This window comes from Hyperoodon ampullatus (assembly GCF_949752795.1).
Source record: "Hyperoodon ampullatus genome assembly, chromosome: 3".
Lineage (NCBI taxonomy): Eukaryota > Metazoa > Chordata > Mammalia > Artiodactyla > Ziphiidae > Hyperoodon > Hyperoodon ampullatus.
The window spans coordinates 29,175,535-29,201,127 of NC_136916.1; the positions used below are offsets into that span (position 1 = coordinate 29,175,535).

The 25,593-nt window shown below is 41.2% G+C and overlaps 1 protein-coding gene across 2 annotated transcripts in view; it reads left to right on the forward strand.

The window, feature by feature from the left end:
- LARP4B (La ribonucleoprotein 4B) overlaps positions 1-25,593 on the forward strand; it is a gene marked incomplete at both ends in the record, with an annotated part of 54,500 nt that overhangs the window by 6,405 nt on the left and 22,502 nt on the right. For both annotated transcript variants that reach the window (XM_079699524.1, XM_079699525.1), the window contains 2 exons: positions 16,071-16,209; positions 16,453-16,593. In XM_079699524.1, the coding sequence (XP_079555650.1) occupies positions 16,071-16,209; positions 16,453-16,593 (280 nt within the window). The remainder of the gene's footprint in view (positions 1-16,070; positions 16,210-16,452; positions 16,594-25,593) is intronic.

Here is a 25,593-nt window from a genome sequence, read left to right on the forward strand (position 1 = left end):
GGAAGCTGGGCCCCAGCAGTGAAAGCATCGAGTCCTAACCACTGGTCTGCCAGGGAATTCCCCACTTTTCCCATTTGTGTTCTGAGTGGCAAGTCAGTCCTTTAGGTAGCCTCTAGCTAAGACAGAACAGATGGACACACTAATTTGCAAGTAAGGTTTACCCTGCTCCCTCTGGCTCCTGGAGGGGATCTGGGACCTGGGCTGCTGCCACCCCAGACCAAGGTCACACCACACCACAAAACGTTCCTGCCATGTCGAGCACAGCCTTTTCTTGATTGTTTCTTTGCTTAGTTGCTGTAAACTGTGATTGTTTTTCAGAGCTCCTACAAAGTGTGTTCAGAAACTTCTGGCTTTTTCATGATATTTCTGTGAAGGAATGAGAACCTGGAGCTTCCTAGTTCACCAGTTTGCTTGACCTCATAACCTTTTTTTTGCTTCTCTCAATCCTACAGTTGCGTAATTCATTTTTATGTTTACTTATTTTATTGAAGTACAGTTGATTTACAATATTATGTTAGTTTCAGATGTATAGCAAAGTGATTCAGTTATACATATGTATGTATATATCTAGATTCTTTTTTCTATCCTTTTCCATTATAGTTTATTACGAGATATTGAATATAGTTCCCTATGATATACAGTAAAACCTGTTGTTTATGTATTTGATATATGGCAGTGTGCATCTGTTAATCCCATACTCCCAATTTATCCCTCCCCACCTTTCCCCTTTGGTAACCATAAGTTTGTTTTCTATGTCTGTGAGTCTGTTTCTGTTTTGTAAAATAAGTTCATTTGTATCATATTTTGGATCCCACATACAAATGATATATTTGTCTCTCTCTGACTTCTTCACTTAGTATGGTAATCTCTAGGTCCATCCATGTTGCTGCAAATGGCATTATTCCATTCTTTTTTATGGCTGAGTAGTATTCCATTATATATATATGTGTATATATATATATATGTGTGTGTGTGTGTGTATGTATATATATATATGTATATATATATATATACCACATCTTCTTATCTATTCATCTGTCAGTAGATATTTAGGTTGATTCCATATCTTGGCTATTGTAAATAGTGCTGCTTGGGGTGTGTGTGTCATTTTGAATTAGAGCTTTTATCTTTTCCAGTTATATGCCCAGGAGTGAGATTACTGGATCATATGGTAACTCTATTTTTAGTTTTTTGAGAAACCTCCATACTGTTTTCCACAGTGGTTGCTCCAATTTACATTCCCACCAACAATGTAGGAGCGTTCCCTTTTCTCCACACCCTCTCCAGCATTTATTATTTGTAGGCTTTTTGATGGTGGCCATTTTGACCGGTGTGAGGTGATACCTCATTGTAGTTTTGCATGTGCCTGTTGGCCATCTGTATGTCTTCTTTGGAGAAATGTCTATTTAGATCTTCTGCCCATTTTTTGATTGGCCTGTTTGTTTTTTTGTTACTGAGGTGTAGGAGCTGTTTCTGTATTTTGGAAATTAAGCCCTTGTCAGTTGCATCATTTGCAAATATTTTCTCCCAGTCTGTAGGTTGTGTTTTTGTTTTGTTTATGGTTTCCTTTGCTGTGCAAAAACTTTTAAGTTTGATTAGGTCCCATTTGTTTGTTTTTGCTTTTATTTCTTTTGCCTTGGGAGACCAGCCTAAGAAAACTGTTATGATTGATGTCAGAGAATATTTTGCTTTTGTTCTCTTCTGGGAGTTTTATGTTGTCATGTTTTACATTTAAGTCTTTAAGCCGTTTTGAGTTTTTTTGTGTGTATGGTGTGAGGAAGTGTTCTACCTTCATTAATTTAGGTGTGGCTGTCCAGCTTTCCCAACACCACTTGCTGAAGAGACTGTCTTTTCTCCATTGTATATTCTTGCCTCCTTTGTTGAACATTAATTGTCCATAGGTGTGTGAGTTTATTTCTGGGCTCTCTATTCTGTTACATTGATCTGTACGTCTGTTTTTGTGCCAGTAGTATGCTGTTTTGATTACTGTAGCTTTGTAGTATTGTGTGAAGTCTGGAAGGGTTATGCCTACAGCTTTGTACTTTGTTCCTTTTTCCTCTGTACTTTCCAGAATTGCTTTGGCAATTCTGGGTTATTCATGGTTCCACATAGACTTTAGGATTATTTGTTCTAGTTCTGTGAAAAATGTCATGAGTAATTTGATAGGGATCACATTAAATCTGTAGATTGCTTTGGTTAGTATGACCATTTTAACTATATTAATTCTTCCAATCCAAGAGCATGGCATATCTTTCCATTTCCTCGAATCATTTTTGATTTCCTTTATCAGTGTTTTATAGTTCTCAGTGCATAAATCTTTCACCTCCTTGTTTAGGTTTATTCCTAGGTTTTTTTCTTTTCCTTTTTTCCTTTTTTTTTTTTTTGTATGCAGTTTGAAAAGGGATTGCTTTTCTACTTTCTGTTTCTGATATTTCATTGTTAGTGTAAAGAAATGCAACAGATTTCTGTATATTAATCTTGTATCCTGCTACCTTGCTAAATTCATTGATCACTTCTAATAGTTTTTGTGTGGAGTCTTTGGGGTTTTCTATATAGAGTATCATGTCATCTGCATATAATGACAATTTTACTTCTTCCCTTCTGATTTGGATACTTGTTATTTTTCTTGTCTAATTGCTATGGTGAGGACTCCCAATACTATGTTGAAAAGAAGTGGTGATAGTGGGCATCCTTGGCTTGTTTGAGAATTTAATGGGAAGGCTTTCAGCTTTTCTTTCTTTTTTTAAAAAAAATAATTATTTATTTTTGGCTGTGTTGGGTCTTCATTGCTATGCGGGCTTTCTCTAGTTGTGAGCTAGGGCTACTCTTCGTTGCAGTTCACGGGCTTCTCATTGCCATGGCTTCTCTTGTTGTGGAGCATGGGCTCTAGGCACGTGGGCTCAGTAGTTGTGGCTCATGGGCTCTGTAGAGCGCAGGCTCAGTAGTTGTGGTGCACAGGCTTAGTTGCTCTGCAGCATGTGGGATCTTCCCAGACCAGGGCTCAAACCCGTGTCCCCTGCATTGGCAGGTGGATTCCTAACCACTGTGCCACAAGGGAGGTCCCGCTTTAAGCTTTTCATTGTTTAGTGTTATGTTGGCTATGGGTTTGTCATAAGTGGCTTTTATTATGTTGAGATATGTTCCTTCTGTACCCACTTTGGGAAGAGTTTTTATCCCGAGTGGATGTTGAATTTTATCCAATGCTTTTCCTGCATCTATTGAGATGATCATGTGGTTTTTGTCTTTTGTTGATGTGGTGTATCACATTGATTGATTTGTATGTGTTGAACCATCCATGTGACCTTGGAATGAATTCAACTTGATCATGGTGTGTAATCCTTTTTATGTGTTGTTGGATTTGGTGTGCTAATATTTTGTTGAGGATTTTTGCATCTTTATTTATCAAAGATGTTGGCCTGTAATTTTCTTTTTTGGTATGGTCATTGTTTGGTTTTATTGTCAGGGTGATGGTGGCTTCATAAAATGACTTTGGGAGTGTTTCTTTCTTTTCAGTCTTTTGGAAGAGTTTGAGAAGTATAGGTATAAGTTCTTCTTTGTACGTTTGGTAGAATTCCCTAGAGAAGCCATCCAGTCCTGGACTTTTGTTTGCAGGGAATTTTTTTTTTTTTAAATTACAGATTCTATTTCACATCTAGTGATTGGTCTGTTCAAATTATGTTTCTTCTTGATTCAGTTTTGGTGGGCTGTAAGTTTCTAGAAACTTGTCCATTTCTTCTGAGTTGTCCATTTTGTTGGCGTATAACTGTTCATAATATTTTCTTATGGTATTTTGTTAAAATACCAGAAAAATCTGTGGTGTTGGTTGTTGTTTCTCCTCTTTCATTTCTTATTTTGTTTATTTGGATCCCTTCTCTTTTCTTCTTGGTGAGCTTGGCCAGAGGTTTGTTGCTTTTGTTTAACCTTTCAAAAAACTAGCTCTGGGCTTCCCTGGTGGCGCAGTGGTTGAGAGTCTGCCTGCCAATGCAGGGGACCCGGGTTCGTGCCTCGGTCCGAGAGGATCCCACATGCCGCGGAGTGGCTGGGCCCGTGGGCCGTGGCCGCTGGGCCTGCACGTCCGGAGCCTGTGCTCCGCAGCAGGAGAGACTGCAGCGGTGAAGGGCCCGCGTACTGCAAAAAAAAAAAAACAGCTCTTGGTTTTATTGATTTTTTTCTGTTTTTTTTTTTTCTTACTCTCTATTTATTTCCTCTCTGATCTTTATTATTTCCTCCCTCCTGCCAGCACTAGGTTCTGTTTGTTCTTTTTCTAATTCTTTAAGTGGTAGGTTAGGTTGTTTATTTGAGATTTTTCTTGTTTTTTTTGAGGAAGCCCTGTATCATTATGAACTTCCCTCTTAGAACTGCTTTTTCTGCATCCCATAGATTTTGTACGGTTGTGTTTTCATTGTCATTTGTCTCGAGGTATGTTTTTAATTTTCTCTTTGATTTTATTGTTGACCCATTCGTTTCTTAGTAGCATGTTGTTTAGTCTCTCTGTAATCTGTTTTTTTTCTTGTTTCTCTTTCTGTGGTTAATTTCTAGTTTCATGCCGTTGTGATCAGCAAAGATGCTTGAAGTAATTTCTATACTGATAAATTTGTTGAGGTTTGTTTTGTACCCTAGAGAATGTTCTATGCACACTTAAAAAGAATGTGTATTCTGGGTTTTTTTTGGATGCAGTGTCCTGGAAATATCAACTATATCTCACTATTCTGATGTGTCATTCAGAATCTTCATTGCCTTATTTATCTTCTATCTGGAAGATCTGTCCATTGACGTCAGTGGAGTGTTAAAGCCTACTATTATTATATTCCCATCGAATTTTCCCTTTATGTCTGTTGTATTTGTTTTATGTATTTAGGTGCTCCTATGTTGGGTGCATATATGTTAACAAGTATGATATCCACTCCTTCTGTTGATGGTTTTATCATTATATAGTGTCCGGCTTTGTCTTTCTTTATGGCTTTTGTTTTAAAGTCTATTTAGTCTGATATGAGTATTGCTACCCCCACTTTCTTGTCATTTCCATTTGCATGAAATGTCTTTTTCTGTCTCCTCACTTCCAGTCCATATGTGACTTTTGCCCTAAAGTGATCTCCTATAGGCAGCGTATTGTAGGTCCTTATTTTATTATTCAATCTGCCACTGTGTCTTTTTTTTTTTTTTTTTTTTTTTTTGCGGTACGCGGGCCTCTCACTGTTGTGGCCTCTCCCGTTGTGGAGCACAGGCTCCGGATGTGCAGGCTCAGCGGCCATGGCTCACGGGCCCAGCTGCTCCGCGGCATGTGGGATCTTCCTGGACTGGGGCATGAACCTGTGTCCCCTGCATTGGCAGGCGGACTCTCAACCACTGCGCCACCAGGGAAGCCCTGCCACTCTGTCTTTTGATTGGAACATTTAGTCCATTGACATTTAAAGTAATTATTGATTAGTATGTATTTATTGCCATTTTAAATCTTGTTTTCCAGTTAATTTTGTATTTCTTCGTTTTCCTTTTGTGGTTTGTTGGTTTTCTTTTGTATTATGCTCAAGTTCCTTTCTTTTTGGTTTTTGTGAATCTGTTGTATGTTTCTGATTTGTGGTTACCCTGGTTTTCAAGTATGTTAACCCATAACTATATCTACTTGTTTTAGACTGGTCGTCATATAAGCTCAAACACATTCTAAAAGATCTGCATTTTCTTACTCCCCTTCCCCACATTTTCTCATAAACTTTTATGTGAGAACTTTTTCCAGGTTGTCATTGATTTAAATTGTCTTTTTAATAACGTAGAACTACTGATAAATTCTTATTGCATGTAATAAGAATTCTTATACTAATATAAAACTTGATTGCTCAAACCTATAAAATGCAAATTAATGACATTCATTTAGTCTGGCAGGTGATGTTTTGCTGAAACTAAAAGCTCCTTCACCAAGTACTTGTGGTACTAGTTACCCAGAACTTCTTTGAGTTTACCACAACCTAAACTGCAGAATTTCGAGTGAATAACTTCTTACTGCTTTTGTTGATTTGTTTCTGCGGTGCACCTTGGTGTCACCTGGCCTTCACTGGGCTTGAATGAATTTATGACGTTTTAGATCCAGTTCTTTTCTCAGTAAATTAGGTTAATTTGTGTTAAAGTGTTGTCACATAGCACCACTGCACTCTTAAACCTACAATGCAAACATGGACATATCTTTAAAATTTTGTGTTTGCATCTTTTAATTCTTTTAGAGAGCCTGTAGATTCCCCCACTTTGAGTTGATGGTGCTGACACTGACTTGCTATTAGGATGCTTTCCCAGAGGCATGAAGAGTGGGCAGTGTGTGGGGATAGGAGAGAGTCGTTTTGCAAAATTGAGAGGGGTGGCCTTATAAAGGATGGTGAGATTGGAAACTGTGGGCAGGAGACCTGATAAACGGTTTGAGCAAAGATAGGATATGCCAGGGTTATTCAGTTGGGGTTTTTAAATTTATTTATTTATATTTTATTTTATTTTTTGGCTGTGCTGTGAGGCTTGCCAAACTAACATATCTTAGTTCCCCAACCAGGGATTGAGCCCGAGCCCTCAGCAGTGAAAGTACCGTGTCCTAACCACTGGACCACCAGGGAGTTCCCAGTTGGGTTTTTTTTAGATGAAATAGAGGAGCTGAGGGGGATGGCATCTTAGAATGAGAGGCAATTATAGAGGTGGGCTGGGGTCAGATTATGAGGAGTTTGAAGTGATGTTGGGGTTTGATTCTAAGTATTTTACTTAATAGCATCACGACGACTCTTTAAAGTAGGTATTGGTATTGGTCTCATTTTACAAGTGAGAAGACTGAGAAAAAGAGACTAATTTGCCAAAGCTTACACACATGGTAAAAGCTAACCGACACACACCTAGGCAGATAAGCTTATGAATTTGCCCTGTAACTTCTGCTCCATTTAACTCCATGTCACAGATATGAAGGGTTTGTGTCATCCTGGGTGAAGAATCCTCTTTTTGTAGGGATATTTAACTCTATAGTGATAGAGACAGACCTCCTTATCGGTAGAATGGGGTTAATACATCTACCCCAGGTTGTTGGGAGTGTGAATTCAAATAAATGTGTGACAAAATGAAAATATTTGTGTACTTAGATTCTTGTAGCACATAAGTGCTACCATTATCATCATCATCATCATCACCATCACCTGCTGTGGTTTCAGTACTTGAGTTTATGTACATTTAAAAGTGTCCCTGTTATCTTCATATTTAAGTAGAACTCCTAAACTTTTTTTGTCAAAGATATCAGCGTTGGGACTTCCCTGGTGGCGCAGTGGTTGGGAATCCGCCTGCCAATGCACGGGACACGGGTTTGAGCCCTGGTCCGGGAGGATCCCATGTGCCGCAGAGCAACTAAGCCCGTGCGCCACAACTGCTGAGCCTGTGCTCTTAAGAGCCCATGAGCCACAGCTGCTGAGGCCCCTGCACCTAGAGCCCGTGCTCCGCAATAAAAAAAGCCATCACAGTGAGAAACCTGCACACCACAATGAAGAGTGGCCCCCACTCGCCACAATTAGAGAAAGCCCACACACAGCAACAAAGACCCAACATAGCCAAAAATAAATAAATAAAATAAATAAACTTATTTTTTTTAAAAGATATCAGTGTTTTATAAAATGTTAGTAGTACACCAGCCATAACTTGTAGATTAAAGTAGAAAAATCTCCTTGCAGAGGAGTTAACAGAATAATTTTGTTTTCAGAATAGCATATCTGAATCATAATAAGAAAAAGAATCTCTTATACTGAGAACAAAGCTTACAGATGTTGAAGAAGGTTCGGATCCATTGTACGTGTCAGCGGTCCTGGACCACAGGGTGTGGGGTGGCGGTGCTCCTATTGCTCGAAGAAGGGCTTCGTTTGGGAGCTTTCGAGGGGATTCCTGTATTGGATTGGCAGGTGTAGATTTTCTTTCTTTCTCTTTTTCTCTTGCTCTTTCTGTTTTCTTAACTAGAACTTTCAGACATCTGCAGAAGTAGAGTAATAAAATGAACCTCAGTGTGCCCATTCTGACTTGAACAGTTTCCACCCTCACATTTTGCTTTTATTTTGTTTCTTCCTCCCCTCTGCACACACAGTTTTAAAAAGTGTTATGTCTGTATGTATTTACTTCTTTATTTTCAGGCCAGGTGTGATTTAACAGCATGCCATTTGCCGTAAACATTTCAACATGCATCTCTAACAGACACCATTCCAGTTTCTTGACTATCACGACCATTCCCAAACACTCACAGACTTTATTTCTTAAAGGCAGAAAATTATATTCAACTATAAGTTCCTAAGAATTTTAAAAAACAAATTTTTACAGTTGTTTCCCTTTGGGGAATATACATGTTAACTCCTTTGGTTGCCACCATTCCATGAAATATAATTCAGAGAATGCTGAAACACTGTAGAACAAGCAAAAGTCTGAAATTCCTTCTTCTGTCTGGGATAATAATTTTAGTTATTTTTTTATTGAGTTATGAGAATAAGAAAAATAATACGAAAATCTTTTTGTTGTGTTCTCAGTCTTTGGATTCTGTGTGCTGTTTGGGTTTTAATGTGTGGAGTAGAATGGCTGTTGGACAGGGTCTGTTGTGATTAGGATTTTGGACTTGAGTGGCAGGGACATGTGACTGCTGTGCGAGGGTTATTTTTGGGATCTGGGTGTCGGCTTCTCATCAGAAACTATAGAAAGTTAGTGGGAGATGCACTTGCGGAGGCTCAGAAAGCAACAAGCGTTTTTATGTGAGCTTTTGAACTTTCGAACATGGGTTGTTGCTTCAGCAAAGAATTAAGTAGTGACAATGACAGTGAAAAAACTGGCCTGTTAGAAAAATCTGTGGAGGAGAAGGAACCAGAGAACAAGATAAGTAAAACTTTATCTTCATTATTCGGTACCTTTGGAGGTGATGAACTTCATGGCGTGGGACGCAGGGCCGGTGTGTGGGCCGGGGTTTTTGCGAGGCCGGTGCACAGACAGGGTACAGTGCCAGGGCGGCCACTTAACTCTGTCTCCTCTCCCACGTCTGGGTTCTTAACTGGGTCTGAAAGTGTGGGTGAGGCTGATGAGAACCCCGACGTCGCTGCTGTCGGGTGGGGTGGTGAAGGTGCCTGCGCCCCTCTGAGCGGGGGCCTCCCTGAGGGTGAGGGACCCCGCTCACGTGCCCCGGCGCCCTCCAACCGGGGCCTTGGCAGTCACCCTCCCTGCTGTCGCCCAGCCACTTGGGAAAGCTCTGCAGTAGAGAATGAGGTAGCGGTAACTGTTCAGATTGGCAGCGCTGCTAACTCTGCAGGTCTGAATCGTGGGGAGAGGGAGGGTGGAGATCCTATTTGTGGTGACCACAAACGATGTAGGAATTCACGAGAGAGGGGGTCTTACAGTATTTGTGTTATTGACCCTGATGGCCCGGACGTTGGAGATGAGCTGTGTGCTCATGTGCATGAAACAGCTGTGGCTCCAGAGAGTCGTCCAGCTGTCACCTCCAAGGGGGTCTGCGGAGGGGCCTGGCCACCAGACAATGCTGCCCAAGGGCCAGGGGAGTCAGAGGCACCACAGGCAGAGCCATCCCCGCAGTGCAGGCCACTCCCAGGGGAAAGGAAGGAAGCTTTTAACGAGAAAACTGAACCTAGTTCTGAACTTTTGAGTGATGGTGACCCACCCTGTAAAGTAAACATTGGTGACCAGCAGGCAAAGACTTCCACCAGGTTTCCTGAAGATTACACAGAAAGGAGTGTATTACATAATGTTGGCACACTCCCGACATTAAATATCAGCACAGACATTGACTCGGGACTGTGTGTGTGCACTGTCCCAGAAGGGAGAGAGCACTGCAGTTCAGGACCGGGAGGTCAGGTGGCTGATTCACATGTTAATTTAATTAATGGCACTTCAAACGTTGAAAGAAACTGTGATTCTGGTGCTATAACAGCTACTGTAGATCAGAGTTTAAACTCTGAAAAGGAAGGAGAAAATAACTCTATAAAACCACTAAAAGACAATGATTGTTCCAGTTTAGATGTTAGCAGATCAGACAGTCTCCTTTCCGTAAGTCTAGATAGAATCAATTTAAGTTCAGAAAGATGTATCACTTCACTGAGCTTTGGAAATGAGTGTCTTCCTATTCATGCAAATATCCAAGAATCAGCCCCTAACAGATGTGATGATCCGGGCACTGAGCTCCTCCTGGGGCCAGTGATGCTTGAGGAGCAGCACCAGGGTGACTGCAGCTTGGAAGTGGGAAGCAGCCAGCTTGCAAACAAAGCAGAATTGTCTTTGCAGTCTCAAAATAGTTCATCTTATCAACATGAGGATGAAATTAGCATTTTTGAAGATGAGGGTTGTGGTTCGAGGGCTTTTGAATGGAGAGCTGCCTGTCAGGTACATCTGAGTGCAGACATTAGGGCCAGCAAGGCCCAGATCGGTGATGTAACGTGTGCAGTGCAGGCAGCCAACGTGGAGGGAGTGCTCCGAAACTCACAGGAAGTGCCCCGAAACGGCGAGTCTCTCTATGGCTCCAGGTGGCTCAAGAGTGACTTCATTTCCTCTGCGTGTATTTTCACCTGCGCTGAAGAGGAAAGCGAAACAGAGGATGAAACATGTGTGAAGAGCTCAGGGAGTCACCCTCACAGACTAGAAAGTGCTGAACAAGAATCACTGAGAGCCAATCACAGAGAAACCAGTAAAATTGACATAGGAAGTGTCCAGTCAGACCCTAAAACAGCCTTTGACTGGGAAACAAATGCACAAAAATGCAAGGCGGTGCGCAGTCAGGATGTGCTGGCTTGTGTTAGTTCTAGTGTAGCAAAAAACCCTGACTTTGAAACAAATCAAGTAGAAAAAAATGATGAAACTTGTAGAGTGAATGACGACAGATATAAAGATCTTAGCCTTGTGCCAGCTTTAAACCAGAGTTCGAGTCCAGGTGCGCGGGAGTCAGAAGTAGTGCAGATGAACTCTGTGGACAATGGTGGGAGCCCGCGACTGAAGCAGGTTTTCTCCAAATCAGCTGAAGAAGTTTCTGATGCCTCCGGTGGACGTGCATTGGGGGTGGGAAAACCAGAGCTGCTCGGTGGAGAAGAGGAGGAGACACTTTGTCTGAAGGAAGGCGGCAGTGGTCCCGGCATCATCAGCTGTGTGGGTCTGCGCGGGACAAGTAGACATGCACGCCGTTTCAGACAAAGGGGTGCCAGGCCCACTGTGCAGGGACCTGGGTTACGTAGGGAAGTGGGTTTGGTGGGAAGTTCAGAGGTGATCTTTGGAAGAATGGAGTTAGGGGGCGCTCGTGCGGGGTGCTCCTGCTTGGCTGGTGTTGACCCTGCCGAAGTGGACAGATACTCAGCTGCTCCTCTCGATGGTCTGCAGGTGATTCCCGTCATCCCAGATGACAGCAAGGAAATAGCAGTACCAGGTTGCAAGGACTCTATTCTACCACTCATATCTGAAAAGCCCTCAAAGGGGGATTTGCAGAGCTTCCCAGAGGAACTGTACTCCCACTTTTTGAATGAACTTTCCTATTACCCGATGGCAGAGTTGGCAAGACAGATGTTTTCTGAAGGGCTGGCAGACGGTTGTGGATATCAAGTGGGCTGCCCGTGGACTAATACAGCTGCGAAAGACACATTAGAAGAGCAGATATTTAGTGAGGACCTGCACAGTAAGCCACAGGACCTAGAGATCTCTTTGTTTTGGATGGAAAAGCCCCCTTATCAGCTACCAGTGGCAGAAGATGGTGTTATTTGGGGATGGCAAGAGAGAGGTGGACAGTTAGTAAGTATGCTGTACCAGTTCTTATAATTGTGCAGTGATGTGCTAATCTTTCATTTTGATTGCTTTTAACTCAGATTAACAAAGATTTATTCTAAACAGTTGGCAGTCGTTTGAATGTTATTGTAAAGCTATAAGTTAGTATAACATCAATTTAACCATTTCCAAACTGAAGAACGTGAACTTGGTTCGCTGGTTAGTATATTTAAGCCAGAATCTATGTGTCAACTCTCGTTAGCACTAACCCCTGCATGCTGGTCATCAGATGCATGTGCCCCCAGAGGCTGCTCCCCTCAGTTTCATCCATTCTGTCCTCACCACCGGCCCCTTGTTGGAGCGGAACAAACTTTTGGCCCATTGGGTGTTTAAAGTCACTTCTAAAAGTTTACACTTGCAGAATATAGAGGCATTAAAATCTGTGCTTTCCACTGTTTTTGTATGGTAACCATCTAAGGGAGGTAGAACTTGATGCTTTTAACTGGCTCCAAAATCTTGGTTCTGTCTTCTTTTAGTCAGAAGCACCTGCAGAGCTTTTTGGACTGCAGTGCTCAGGCCCCACTGGTTTGGGAGAACCTTCGCAAATGATCCTGCAACGGGCAGCTAGTTTGAGCATCTTCCTAGAATTTCTGTAATAAATGAAATATTCAGCAAACAGGAAGTTAGTCTTGCTCTTAAAGCTGACCTTTGGACCTGCATACTTGTAATAGCAAAATCTCATTCGTTCAATCAGTAGTTTATTTTTAGTGATTTTTGTTGCATTAGGCAAGAAAAATGGTGATAGTAAGGAGATAGATGATAGATGTGGCTCTAGTGTTATGCCTATTATATGGAAATAAACAAGTAGAAATTAAATCCTATAATTTATCCATTAACCTCCTTTCTTTCCTTTCCATGCCCACATTTGGGAGTTTTACCAGAGACAGTTACATTCAAGTTAATCAGTTTTGTTCCTTAAGCAGTTATGGAGGCAAAACACTACCTAATCATTTCCATCAGTGGATGTGGTTGACACCTAGCTGCGAGAGTCCGTGCCTGTGCCTCAAGTAGAGTGCCCATGGGTCTTGCTCTTACGTGGGTGAGGTATGTGTGCAGTGTTCTGTATTAGCTTTTCAATTGTGAGATGTGCCCAACAGTATTCTAATTTGACAGACTACATTTAATGAGAGTGCTCTTTGTTCAGAACTCCAGTTCTCAAAGTGCTTGTACAGACATCTTTTTAAACTAGTCTTAAGTAGCCACTGTTATTCCATTTTACAAATAAAAAGCCAGAGTTACAGATGTCATGACTGTAAAGCCTTACTAAACTTAGTGGCAAATCCAGGAATAGTCCATGCTAACTTAAAATAGAAAATGAGTGCTTCTTTTCCTCTATTATCTCACCTATTTTATGTTCTCCATGTGCCTTTCCCTTCCTCTGGTGTTAGTTACTCTGGTTCCTACTCAGTAACTCATCAGTGGGACCATTCTGTTTCCTGGCCAGAAAATGTAAGTTTATGAGTTGGTAGGTTATTTATTTTTGTTAATGGAGCGTAGCATTTAGAGGGTTAGAAAGTTTCTTTGGAGTGTCAAGAATTTGGGGATACTGTACTCTTCAAAGAGTAACATTGGTCATTTGTATAGAATGGCCTCAGCATGTGGCCATTAAGGTCAGCTCACTGCTGGTTCTAATAACCATTGCTTAGCCATGATTTTTCAGTGGAAAAATAAGACTTAGGAAGCCGTGCAGATGAAACTTGAGTTCTTAACAATCAGTTGGAGGTCCCTATGACTGCAAGAGAGCAGCTACATTTTTAAAGAAATATTTTTAGTACAAGTTGTTTCTCATGTGAGTTACATGAAGTTAATGAACTCTTGATAGATGTTTTGTTTTTCCTGATATTAGAACACAGTTTTCTAATTACCATAATTTTTGTTGGCAAGTTACTTAACCTTTCTCTGCCTTGGTTTTCTTCCTTGTGAAATGGGGTGTGATGACCACTGCCTCCTAGGGTGTTAGGATTAAACGCAGGTACGTGCGTGGTGTGCGCCTGTCACCCAGCAGGCCCTCGTGCTAGCTGTCATGTTGTTCCCCCTTAATCATGTCTCCGTTCTTGCATCCCATGTCACACCTCAGAGTACCTCTTGAATACTGGTTAACTGCTCAAAACTGGTAAGTCCCTAATACTTGATTTACTGCTTTAGAAGTAGTAAAGTGTGTACAGATAGGGTTCCATTCAGCTGTAGCATAAAACCTTGCACAAGTTGTCAAATAGTGGAAAGTAGAATTTTCTGTTATTACTTTATTAAACATTCATTCCTTCTGCATGTTTCTCAGGCAGCTCCATGCTGAGCTCAGGACTGCCAGGTGTCAGCCGTGAAGTGTGCCCAGGGTGGACGTCCGGGAACCCTCGGGCCGCAGAGAGGACAGGACATGTCCTTGCGGTGCGAGCAGAGGGGGAGGAGCACGCGGCCCTGGGATGCTGCTTGCAGGCAGGGCGCTCCCAGGACCATCTCTGTGTGTGTGTGTGTGTGTGTGTGTGTGTGTGTGTGTGTGTGTTAGTGAGCTAAAAAATGTGTGTCGGTGATGCAGCGTAGCCAACGGCAGATGGTGCTAAAAATGGAAAAGACCAGTGTGGGTTGGTGTTGGGAATTTGGAGAATGTGTAGCATGTCCACGAGGTCAGGGGAGTATGTTCCGTGGGTGGGAAACTTGGTGTGTTTTGGGTGGTAGAACGAGACTGGGTCTAACCAGAAAAGGTGATTTACGCTAGTATTAGAATAGGAAAGAAAATAAAGATGTGAGTTTAAAAAAAGAACAGATTGAAAAGGTGTAACTGCTGAGAAGGGCAGTGGTGTCTGTGAGGTGCAGAGCGTCTTCTGCGTTGCTGTGCTCAAGGCAGGAGTCGTTTCTGCCTGTTCCCCATGATACTCTGATTGCCTCCTGCTGTACCGGGCACTTAGTGAGAATTTCAGAAGTATTTGTTGGAGAGATGGGTGGATGTACCGAAGCAGAGACCAGAAATGAGCTGGAAGTTTAGATGTCATTTAAGAAGGGAGCTTGAAGAGTAAGTGCTTCTTGAGAGTGATATTCTTGAAGGAGAACAGGGACCCTATTCTTTGCCCTATCCAGTACTTTACTTAAAAGGACTCCAGATAGACCCTCACTTAGGTGCCTGGTTTTGTGGGCATGAAGTTTATTGCCCACGCCTCCTAGGTATGAACAGAATATATTTTGTAGTTTTAATCCACATCAGTCTGTATGCTCAATTTCAGAAATCATTTCATTTTTCACTACAAACTTTTAATCGCCCCAGCTAGAGTGAATTTATTCTTTTTTAGGATTGTTAACCCACATGTTGTTTCCTTCTTGGCTCATATGGTGCCCCTGACCTTGGAGACGGCATCTCTGGGGTCATGCAGTGAGGCTGCTCCCAGTTTGGAGCTCCTGCCTGGCACTACCTGGGGGCTTCTGGGACCTGGAACCTTGTCTCCCTCCCTTTGGAAGCTCTGGCCCCTGCACAGTGGTGTTAAGACTTATGGTGCCTGGGAAAAGGCAGATCGTTTGGCTAGGTTTTGCTCAAGAATCATGGCAGTAGAACTGGAGTTAGTTTGGGGGGGCAGCTGTTCCTGGGACATCAACTTTCTTTTAGATTTTGGGAGCCACTCAAGGTTTGTAAGCAGGAAAGGAAAAATCCAGGGGTGGTTGTGGGTTTAGTAGGGTGTGCCAGAGAAGACCTCAGCAATCCCCAAGGGGTGTGAAGGCGTGAGCCAGCCGTGCGGATGTCTGGGAGTGTTCTGGTTAAATGGAGCCGGGCAAGCAGAAGGGCCCGGTGTGTCCAGAACAGCGAGGAGGCCGAGTAACTGGAAATGAGCACAAAGAGTGGCCGCACCAGGCACCTCTCCGACAGACTTTCATTTTCTGCAGCCTTTACTTCTGTGAGTGTTCGAGCTTTATTTTAACATTTTATCCATTGATATTCAGATTTCTAAATCTGTGAATTGTGTTGGGAATCTGGAACAGAGATGATAATTGGATCACCAGTTATTTATCTGTTACACAGTTGATCAGATATCTCCATGAAGGCAAGGGCTCTTTCATTCCTGTTTCTGGAGAGCCTTCTACTTAGTAAGAACTTAAAATCTACTGGTGAGTTGAGTTCTGAGTACATCAACTTTTATTACTTTTTCACTTGATTTCATCCTAAACGTATGTGTAAATAGGTTCAGCCTTTTTCGCATAAGTTCTCTAAGGTGGATGTGTTTTAACTCTGAATTAGTAAGTAAAATTGCATTTGATTGAAATTTGGATACAAATGAATATATCACATTTTTTCTTAGGTACCAACGGCCAAGGTTTCAGAGCTAAACCCTAATGCAAAAGTATGGGGGACTCCTGTGTTACACTTGGAAGCAAGTAGTGCAGCGGATGGCAGTGTGAGCGCAGCCTGGGAGGCGACGCCCGGCCGCGGCCAGGAGGGTGAGTGGGTGGGGGCGAGGGGCATCTTTCCTCTTGGCTTCGGCTTTGTTTCCTTGTAGTTCATCTTTGGGAAAGTGTTTATTAAGATCTGTGTCATGGTTAGTGACAGTATTTGAGAGCAACGAGGTTTCTCACAGTCAAGTTAAAAAGGTCAGGTAACTGCAGGTTATAAGTCTTTTGTTTTGTTTTAAGAGAAGGCTGTTCTTCTAACCCTGCCTTTTGGGGTGAAATTCTTAATTACAGGATTGGACACCAATGGTGATGGTGACAAAAGTCATGAGAATGCTGCACTGTCAGATTTACAGGAGTCAGACCAGACAGCCATGAGCACTTTGGGTCTGGACCACTCAGAGTATGAATCACCGCCTGAAAATAGCGAGACGGGTAAAGCTGTTTTATGAATTCATTTTCGTATAGAGTATGGGCTTCTTTATGTTGCATTTTTAATTCTTTGTTCATTTCTTTTTTGTTTCTTCCCTTGTGGTTTGATGATTTCTTTAGTGTCATGCTTGTGTTCTTTTCTCTCTAGCTTTTGTGTATCTATTGTAGGTTTTTGATTTCTGGTTACCATGGGGTTCCTCATATATGTTAACCTATAACTATATCTACTTATTTTAGACTGATAGTCATTTAAGTTCGAACACATTCTAGAAGATCCTTCTTCTTTTACTCCCCTCCCCCACATTTTGTTTTTGATGTCATTTTGTATATTCTTGTTTCTCCCTTAACTGTGTATTGTAGTTATAGTTGCTTTTACAGTTTGTATCCTTATCTACATACTGCCTTATTTAAGTAATCTTCATTCCTTACTATATGTCTGCCTTTCCTAGTGGGATTTTCCCTTTCCAATAGATTCTTAGTTCTTCTCCACTTCGAGAAGACCCTTCAACATTTCTTTTAGTGTAGGTTTAAGTATTGAATTATTTTAGTTTTTTGCTTGTCTGAGATGTTTTTTAATCTCTTCTTCAATTCCAAAGGATAATCTTGCTGGATAGAGTATCCTAGGTTGCAGGTTTTTCCCTTTCAGCCCTTTAAGTATATCATGTCACTCCCTTCTGGCCTGCAGAGTTTCAGCAGGAAAATCAGCTGATAGCCTTATGGGGGTTCCCTTGTATGTGACTCTTTGTTTTTCTCTTGTTGTCTTTAGAATTCTCTCTGTAACCTTTACCATTTTAACTATGATATGTTGTGGTGTGGGTCCCTGGGTTCATCTTGTTTGGGACCCTCTGTGCTTCCTGTACCTGGTTATCTGTTTACTTCTTCAGCTTTGGGAAGTTTCCAGCCATAATTTCATCAGACACATTTTCTACCCCCTTCTCTCTCTCTCCTCCTTCTGGAACCCCTATAATATGATTGTTAGTATGCTTGATGTTGTCCCAGAGGTCCCTTAAACTATCCTCATTTCATTTCATTTCATTTCATTTCATTTATTTTTTTGGCTGTGTTGGGTCTTCGTTGGTACACGCGGGCTTTCTCTAGCTGCGGCGAGGGGGGGCTACTCGTTGTGGTGCTCAGGCTTCTCATTGTGGTGGCTTCTCTTGTTGCAGAGCACAAGCGGTGTGAGCAGAGGGGGAGGAGCACGCGGGCTCAGTAGTTGTGGGGCACAGGCTTAGTTGCTCCACAGCATGTGGGATCTTCCTGGACCAAGGCTCGAACCCGTGTCCCCTGCATTGGCAGGTGGATTCTTAACTACTGTGCCACCAAGGAAGTCCCAAACTATCCTCATTTTTAAAAATTTATTTTTCTCTTTGCTGTTCTTATTGGGTGATTTCCATTATTCTATCTTCTAGATCACTTATGTGTTCTTCTGTGTCACCTAGTCTGCTTTCATTCCCTGTACGGTCTTTCTCATTTCAGGTATTGTATTCTTCAGTTCCGACTGGTTCTTTTTTATATTTCCTAGTTTCTCATTAAAATTCTCACTGTGTTCATCTATTCCTTTCCCTAGTTCAGTTAGCATTCTTATTACTAATGCTTTGAATTTTTTATCTGATAAGTTATTTATCTGTTTCATTAGGGGTTTTTACAGGGTTTTTTCCTTTTCTTTCATTTGAAACATATTCCTCTGTCTTCTCATTTTGTTTAACTTTCTCTGTCTCTATGAAATTAGATGAAACAGGTAACTATCATGGCTGGGGGTGGGGGTGGGGGTGGGGGGGCCCATGGTGCTGGAACAGAAGCCTTGAGGGTTGGGTTTGAGCTGGTTCCATTCCCTCTAAATGTATGCAGACCCCCCGACCCCGCAGTGGCTCCTCCACCCTAGTGGAGAGCAGGCCAGAGCCAGAGGGGCTGGAGTGAGCTGGGGTGCACACTAGGTGGTCCCAACACGCCGTCAGAGCCCCAGGCCATTTCTAGTCCAATACCTCTGTGCACACATGTACCGACAATGACCACCCTCGCCCTGTTCAGAGCTTTGTGTGCTTTTAAAAATTCAGCTTGTTAAATCTTTCCCTAAACAATGTGCCTTTCACTGCTTCCTTTGATTCTCCTTTAAACTGACTCTTCTGTTGATGCAGAGGTGAGAGGTTCTGGTCCAGAGGCCTCACAGGGAATGTAAGACCTGAATAGTTCCTGAAAGGCAAATCAGATTTAAATAGGAGAAGTGGAAAACTAACCATAGGGCAAAACGTCAATAAAAGTACAGAGAGGGAGCGTTAATGTTGAAATTGAGAGTCAAACCCAAAAGGAGTTGGCTTTCTGTAAAAGGGATATTTAAAGCTTTTCAGAAGAAGGAAAAGGGAAGAGAGCAGTTCTCTTTTGGGGTCCAGAGTGTGGACCAGCATAGAAATGGCTGTAGATAATGGGACACCAGTTGCTTGCCTCCGATTTTGTTTCTGCCTTGATCTAAAAGACCAAACAATTTTTAAAACCCCAACAGACCTTAGGGGTAGGCTACACTCTCATTATTGCCAGTTGGATGGGAAAGCTTGAGTGGAAAGAAATAGCTCCCCCAAACTGGCTGCCAGCAGTTGAGCAGAGCAGCTGCCTGTGGAGCATGTTCAGGCCCCTGTGTGACTGTCTAGAGACATGCTTGGGTTAGAGAAGATTACATGACTGAGAAAGCCTGCCCTCCCTTTCTTGCCACCAGCTGTGGTGTTGTATATGAGACATGCGTAATAAGCACCATGGAAGTGTCTGGCATTAAATATTTGTTTATTTTCCCCTTGAAGGGGCCCCACGAAGACCTCATCCACACGGTTGCTGCTTCGGTTGGCACTGACTGACCTTTGTGGTCACATGCCTACCTGGACCCTCGCTTCCCTCCTCACTCTGCCTGGATTGCACAGACCTTCATTTCAGTTACTTCCTTGCATCTAACTTCTTCACAGTTGCTTAGGAAATGCCTCCATCTTGTTTAAATATAATTCTCTACCTACTCTGTGTCTGTTCCTGAGCAGATAGACAGATGTGGCTGAAGAAAAAATTATAGCAGTGTGGAATGGTCTCATTTTCCATTCACGGTCTCGGACTAGCGGGGCTGCGTGGCCCCGTGCAGCCCAGCTTCTGGACGGCTATTTCACACCTACCAACCTTGGGGTATAGAGCATTAATGAAGCATAATTGATGTACCATAAACATCACATGTTTGGAATATCCTAACCTTTCTATAAGTTTTATTTTCCTTAGTTTAAAGCACAGTATTCAGTGCATTCTAGAATTGACTTGCTGATTCTTCCCTTCCTCACTGATTTCTCTCCCGAATTTGATGAGGTGTGTGTACACATGAAAAACCATGACCTAGTCAAGATAACAAAGCTACCTGTGCCCTTCCTCCTGCCCACTCCCTGCTCCTGCCAACCACTCATTTGCTTCCTGTCACTGTAGATTAGTTTGGGGTTTTCTAGAATTTTATGTAAATGGAGTTTTATAGTTTGTGCTCTTTTTCTCAGGCTTTTTTTGCTTGCTAATTTTGAGATTCATTCATGTAATAACATTTATGGGCCTTTCGTTTTTATTGCCAAATAGTATTCCATTCCATCATATACCAGTTTGTTTTTCTATTCACCTGCTGATGAATATTTGGATTGTTTCCAGTTTGAGGCCCTTACAAATAAGGCTGCTATGGACATTTATAAACAAGGGTTTGTATGTACATATGTTTTCATTTCTCTTGGGTAAATACATAGGAATGGAGTAGATGCATCATCTATTAGGCATAGGTTTATCTTCACCCTTTGCGCTCCCACCTGCAGTGGATCAGAGCTCCAGCAGCTCCACGTCCTCACCAGCACTTGATACAGTCTTTTTAATGTTAGCCATTCTAAAAGGTAGGCAGTGGAATCTTATTGTGGTTTTACTTTGTATTTTCCTAATGATTAACGGTGCAAAACATCTTTTCATGTGTGTATGTTTTCTTTGGTGAAGGATCTGTTCAAGTCTTTTGCCCATTTTTTTACTGGGTTGATTTATTATTGAGTTGAGAGTTCTTTGGACACAAGTCTTTACCAGATATGTAACTTGCAAATACATGCTTCCAGTCTGTGGCTTGTCTTTTTGTTCTCCTAACAGTATCTTTTGAAAAGCAAAAGTTTAAAATCTTTTATATCGTCCAATTGTGGATCTTGCTTTTGGTGTTTTTCCTGCGAAATCCTTATTTAATCCAAGGTTGCAAAGCTTTTCTACTATAAGTTGTATGGTTTTAAATTTTATATTTTTTAGGTCTGTGGCCCATTTTAAGTTAATTTTTGTATGTGGTGTGAGGTGTGAAGCAAAGTTCTTTTTTGTTTTTTTCTCACATGTAGATATGCAACTGTTCCAGTACCATTCGTCAGAAAGACTCTCCTTTCCCCACTGCACTGCCTTTGTGTCTCTGTCAGAATCATTTGTCCCTGAGTATGTCGGTTTGTCTCTGGACTGTCTCTTCTCCATCCTTCTCTTGGGACAACAAAACCACGCTGTTTTGCTTACTGTAAATAATTCTTAAAAACAGGTAGTATTAGCCTTCCAGTTTTGTTCTTTTTCAGAGTTCTTTTGGCTATTCTAGGTCCTTTCCATTTCCATGCAAATTAGAATGAGCCAGTCAATTTCTATAGAATGCTGAGATTTTTATTGGGATTTCATTGACTCTGTAGATCAGTTGGAGAAGATTGACATCTTGGCTAGATGTTCATGACATGGTGTATGTCTCCACTTGTTCAGATCTTCTTTAATCTCTCTTGACTGTATTTTTCAGTTTTCAGCCTACTGGCTTTTCACATCTTTTGTCCAATTTATCCTTAAGTATCTCATATTTTTTGGTGCTATTGTAAGTGGTTTTTAAAAATTCAATCTGCAACTGTTTATTACTAGTAGACAGAAATATAATTAATTTTTATAAATTTATATCATACCCTGAAAACTTGTTAAGCTCACTTATTAGTTTTAGAAACTATTTTGTAGATTCTGTTGGATGTTCTATATAGGCTATCGTGTTATCTGTGAATAAATTCAGTTTTATTTCCTATCCAATTTGGTGCCTTTTATTCCTTTATCTTGCATGGTTGCACGGATAAGGTCCTTCCTTACAAAGGTGAACAGATGTGGTGAGAGCAAACATCTGACTGATCTTAGGGGGGAAAACATTGTCTTTCACCATCATGTATAATGTTAGTTGTAGTTCTGCATATATGACCTTTATCGGTTGACAGGTACCCTTCTGTTATGATTTGCTGAGACTTTTAAAGAGGAATGGTTAAAGAGGAGTTTTTGATACTTTTTTCTTCATCTATGGCAATGACCAAATATTTTTTCTTTTTTAGTGTGTTAAGATGAATTACATTAATTTTTTTTTTTTAATGTTTAACCAACCTTAAATTCCTAGGGTAAGCCTCACTGGGTCAGGATGTAATACACTTCTGATATATTGTTGGATTAGACTGGCCATAATTTTGCTTAGAATTTGTACACTTGTGTTCATGAGGAATATTGCTCTGTAGTTGTATTTTTGATGTTTTCCCTCCTATTAAATTTTTGGGAAGAGTTTATTTCTTCCTTAAATGAAGAATGAAGCCATCTGAGTCTAGAGTATTGATTGTGGGAAAGTTGTCAGCTACAGTTTGTTTTCTTATATAGGGCTACTCAGGTTTATTTCTTCTTGAGAAAGCTTTGGTTACTTATGTCTTTACTTATGTACTTTGTCCATTTCATCTAAATTTTCAATTATTGCATAGAATGCACATAATACTCTGTTTATACTTTTAATATCTGTAGAATCTGTAGTCATGTCACATCACTCATTCCTGTTATTGGTAATGTATGTCTTTTCTCCCCTCCTTCCCCTAGTCAATCTGGGTAGAGGTTTGTCAATTTTATTCATATCAAAGAACCAGTATTTGGATCATAAGTCAGATCCTATGGTCTCTACCTTTAACTTAAACGTTTAGAACATTAACGTTTACTGCGGTAATTGATATGGTTAGGTTTGAGCCTCTCACCTTGCTATTTGTTTTAGAATAGCTTTAGGCTTACAGAAAAATTGAGAAGATTGAGTACAGAGAGTTCCCATAGACGCAGCATTCATTTTCTCCTGTTAACATCTCACATTCGTATGATATATTTGCCACAGTTACTGAACCAGTGTTGGTACGTTTTACCTAATGTCCTTTTCCTGTCCCAGGACACCATGTTACATTTAGTTGATATGTGTTCTTAAGGCTCCTCTTGGCTGTAACAGTTTCTCAGACTTTACTTGTTTTTGATAACCTTGATAGTTTTGAGCAGTACTGGTCAGTTATTTTGTATGGTACTGGAATTCATTTGATGTTTTTCTCATCATGATGGGTTTGAGGGAAGGAATACCACAGAGGTTAAGAGCAGTTTTCATCCCATCATTTTAAGGGTACATACTATCAGCATGATTTATTATGGTTGATGTTGACCTTGACCAGTTGGCTGAAGTAGGTTTATTATTAGCTTTCTCAACTGTGAAGTTACTCTTTTTTTCCTCCCTCTTTCCATGTGGTGCTCTTCGGAAGGAAGTCACTGACTGTACCCAACCTACACTTAAGGAATGTCCCCTTCATGAGGGCAGAGAATCTACATAAATAACTTGGAACTCTTATGCATAGGGATTTGTCTCTTCTCCCTCATTTATTTGTTCAGCCATTGACTTGTATCAGTGTGGACTCATGGGTGTTATTGTATCCATGTGTAAAAATCATCACTGCTTTATTTGATTGCTCCGATGCTCTACCTTTGGCCATTGGAAGCTCTTCTAGTTGGCTCCTCCATCTGACCTACCCCATCAGTGAAGGGTTTGTTGTTGTTGTTGTTGTTGTTTTGTTCTCATTCTCGCTGCTCCGGTCCTAGAATCAGCCATTTCTCCAAGGAACCTTGGTTTCTTGTACTGGAAAATGGTATTTTATAAGAAAGCAAGCTTCCATACTTACCCATGCAGTTAGCATTTCTGGTATTCCTTATTCCTGTGTGTAAATCCTGATCTCCCTCTCTTGGCCTTAAAGATGCTGTGGTGCTCTCTTTTTACCTGCATTATTTCTGATAACTCTATCATCCTTAACTTTGTTCCACTGTTTAAACTCTTGCTGCTTTTTAAACTTTGTTCCACTGTTTAAAATCTTGCTGTGCCTGGTGGTGCAGTGGTTGAGAGTCCGCCTGCCGATGCAGGGCACACGGGTTTGTGCCCCGGTCTGGGAAGATCCCACATGCTGCGGAGTGGCTAGGCCTGTGAGCCATGGCCGCTGAGCCTGCGCGTCCGGAGCCTGTGCTCCGCAACGGGAGAGGCCACAACAGTGAGAGGCCCGCGTACCGCAAAAAAAAAAAAAAAATCTTGCTGCTTTTAAGATTTTTCTCATTATAGTGGTTTTGAGTATTTTGATTATGATGTATCTTAAAGTCTTAAAGGTAATCTTCTTGTTTCTTGTGGTTGGGGTTTGTTGAGCTTCTTGATCTGTGATTTATCAATGTTTTCATCAAACTTGGAATATCTTGGCTGTAATTTCTTCAAATGCTCCTCCCCCACCTTGCCATTTCTTCTCCTACATGCTCTCTGGTTATACCTACATTAAGCCCCTCGAAGGGATCCTCTGTCCTTTTTAAAAAAAATCTTATTTTTTGTTTCATTTTGGAAAGTTTCTCATATCTTCAAGTTCACTAGTCTTCTATACTATCTGATCGGTTGTTAATTTCACAAACTATATTTTTGATATCAGACATTGTAGTTTTCATCTGTACAAATTCTATTTGGGTCTTTTTTTATATTTTTCATATTTCTACCTAACCTTTGGAGCACGTGAGGTACAGGTAGGATAACCATTACAGTGTCTTTGTCAGTTAATGTTAACATCTGTATGGGATAGGTTTCTTTACACTCACTGTAATTTTTGGTTAGACTGGATTTGACTTTGTTAGGTACTTAATATTTTTATATTTCTATAGACATTTTGGTTCTTATTCCAGGATGCCACAAAGTTACTTGGAAACAAATTGATCTTTTCATATCTTGTTTTATGATTTGTTAGGTATGAGTGGAGCAGTGCTCAGTCTGGGGCTCATTATTTCCCACTTCTGAGGCCAGACCCTTCTCTCCTCTTGCCAGTGTGTTTGGGGCTTTGTGAACATGAGGTCTTCCAGGCCAGCTGGTGGAACAGGCACTGTGGAGCAGGATATGTGAGCTCCCTTCTTCCTTTCAAGTGGTTCTTTCCTGGCCTCAGGGAGTCCATCATACCTGTGATGTGCATAGAACACGCGCCTGCCTCAGGAGGTTCCCTGCGCCTCTGAGCACCCTCCCAGTGCACTCTGTCCCACGCCCTGAACTCATTGAACCCGCTGGCTTCCATCTGCTTCCCGCTTCCTGAGCCCAGGCCCACGACCGTTGTGTGTCTTTATCTCTCAGGAGCCGATGCTCTACATCTGGAAAACTTGCTTCACTTATTCTTTATTATTTTTTTTAAATAAAAAAAGTACTCATTCAAAACCTACCACATGCCAGATTTACTTAGGACACATCAGTGAATATGATCGATGAAAGCCTTTACCCTACTGGTGCTTACATCTTATCGGGCAGAGACAGACTATTCATAATACACATAATAAATAAGTTCATGTTATATAATGTAATGGTGATAAACACAGTGGAAAAGACAAATCATGGCAGGGGAGGTTACAGTTTTTTCTAGCTTTATTTAGGTATAATTGACACGTAAAAATTAATTATACTTAAGGTATACAGCAACAGGATGGTTTGATATCCATCACTTCACATACTTACCTTTTTTTTTTTTTTTTTTTTTGGTATGCCGAGAACACAAGATCTACTCTCTTAGCGAATTTCAAGTATACAGTACAGTATTATTATAATCACCATGCAGTACATTAGATCCCCAGAACTTATTCATCTTATAACTGAAAGTTTGTACCCTTGGATCAACATCTTTCCATTTTCCCACC